Raw genomic sequence first — 2,225 nt, 5'->3', positions numbered from 1 at the left:
CGTGGTACGCTCGGCTGGTAACTCACCGACGTCAAATGTTTCCTTTGCTTTTGATTTCTTTCTTTTTCCACGCTTTGCTGGTGAAAAATCTGTCGTGTCAATGTCAAACTTATCACTCCCCGTGCCACTGCACGATTGACGCGTTTTCTTCAGTTTCCTTCTTGCCTTCATAAAACACTTTCTATCTGTATAGGACGGCATATTAACGTATGTGTCGGAAAGGAGGCACACAGCGAGTCTGGGCTTTATCTCACTTTCTTCGGCCATATTTATACTGAACGACCAGATGTCCACAAGACTGCATCTCCCCACAATTTGAATATTTATTGTTATGTAAATAAATATGTTATTTTTTCGAACACGGATTGGTTACAATTTGCATACACATAAAATTGCATATGCTAGCTCAGACGGTGAAATCACGTGGACTTTAATATTTCCCACCAGCTGTCCCGGTCATTTTACGTTGGTGATTGCCGACATTCCAAGCTCAGCCGTTGGAATCCGTTATGCTATTCATTTTAAGTGCCGGGACTATTTGCCAAGCTGGTCAAAATACGTTACTATCGTTATAACCGTGAATCGTGTCGTTCAAATACGGTTGTAATGCTGCAGTTTGCAATGTGGTCAAGGCGTTTTTTTTACGTCGTCGCAAACGTCGCGTTGTGACGGTAAAATAGTGAAATGAGCAGACAAGAGTATAGAATTACATTCTTTATTACTTGGTTAATTTATTTGACTTGGCGTAATCGAAAACAAATTCTCTCCCTCCACAATTTCGCAAGTGTAAAATATCAGGTTCCGTACAACGTATTATAAACGCTTGACCGTCTGAGCAACCTAAATAACAGGCCGTTTTTCAACGACTTAACCAGTTAGCTAGCTGGAGTGGGAAATTCTAGCATACCCATATTGATGGCGGTTTTTCACCGACTTGACCGGAAAAGGGTTAATGGAATGATGTTGCATGATGCTCCCAAATCAAGTTGAAACTTGACTGGTCTCTCATTAATGTTCATTGTAGCATGTATCTGCTTGGGAAAACTGCTCTCAGTCACTCTATTGACATATTCGTTTTCTGGTGATAACGTGACTAACTGTATTTCCTCACACTCATTGTCACTGTATTCTGCTATATTATACACTGCTTTCTGTTTGCGCTTACTCTGCATGCACTGTGAGGCAAAGTGATTCAACCTTTTGCAGTTATGGCATTGCTTTCTATAGGCAGGGCATTTGTTTTTATCGTGGTCATGTTTCTTGCCACAGTATTTGCAACTCTGTAGCGAAACACTAGATGTCTTTTTGTATGACTTCTGTGCTTTATCATGTGACTGTCTCACTGCATGGACAACTACAGGGGCTTCTATAGTTCGGATTCTCTCTTTAGACAGTTCAGAAGCTCTGCAGATCTGGAGACACTTGTCTAAATCTAAATCCGTTTCTCTCAACAGTCTTTCTCTGAGTCTGGTGTCACCAATACCACAAACCAGTCTGTCTCTGATGAGAGAGTCATGTAATGTACTGAAATTACATGTTGCTGCAAGAACCTTTAAATCTGTTATGTACTTGTCAAGTCCTTCATGTGGTTCTTGATTTCTAGTGAAGAATTTGTATCTCTCTACTGTTTCATTCTTCTTCGGGTTGCAGTGATCATCAAAAGCTTTAATTAAGTCTTCCAACTTGAGATCTTTCTCTTCTTTCTCAAATTTCATTGTTTCATATATCTCTCTTCCTTCTTTCCCGATGAGATATAGAAATAATTTGCATTTCTTGTTTTCTTGTGTTTCTGTTAACACTAGCTCTGTATAAAGTGTCAACTCTTCTTTCCACCTCTTCCACACCAATGCTAAATTGTTGGCGTTCACATCAAGCTTATCTGGTGCTTTGATGTTTTCCATGTTGTGTATCGTAACAACAGTGTAGTGGAAATTTTCAAAATTCGAATCTGTATCTTGTTTTTTGGGCCACCGTACTTCTATTTCGGTCGACTCATGTTTTGCACTTCTGGGCCACCGTACTTTTTGAAACACAATCTTTTTCAAAGACGTTGCTATGCTTCAAAATTTGTACACAGTAATAAATCATCAGCGATTCATCAACACGTATTTAATTACGACTCTCAGTGCTCATAAAAGTCAGTTTACTCACAGATTTTTGTGAAATCTGATGCGTTTCTGTCAAACTTGACGTCGCTGAACTGCCGTCGTGCGTTCACTGTCGAT

General features: G+C 39.7%; 1 protein-coding gene across 1 annotated transcript; it reads right to left on the bottom strand.

Annotated features, from left to right (window-relative positions):
* Positions 1-926: 926 nt before the first annotated feature.
* LOC102804055 (uncharacterized) lies at positions 927-1,901 on the bottom strand. Its single transcript, XM_006818438.2, has one exon. The coding sequence runs from the start codon at positions 1,899-1,901 to the stop codon at positions 927-929; it is 975 nt and encodes a 324-aa protein (XP_006818501.2).
* Between the last annotated feature and the right edge of the window lie 324 nt (positions 1,902-2,225).

Source organism: Saccoglossus kowalevskii, chromosome 7 (genome assembly GCF_978046115.1).
Source record: "Saccoglossus kowalevskii chromosome 7, keSacKowa6.1, whole genome shotgun sequence".
In the NCBI taxonomy this organism is placed as follows: Eukaryota; Metazoa; Hemichordata; class Enteropneusta; family Harrimaniidae; genus Saccoglossus; species Saccoglossus kowalevskii.
This window is presented reverse-complemented; position numbering and strand designations above follow the sequence as displayed.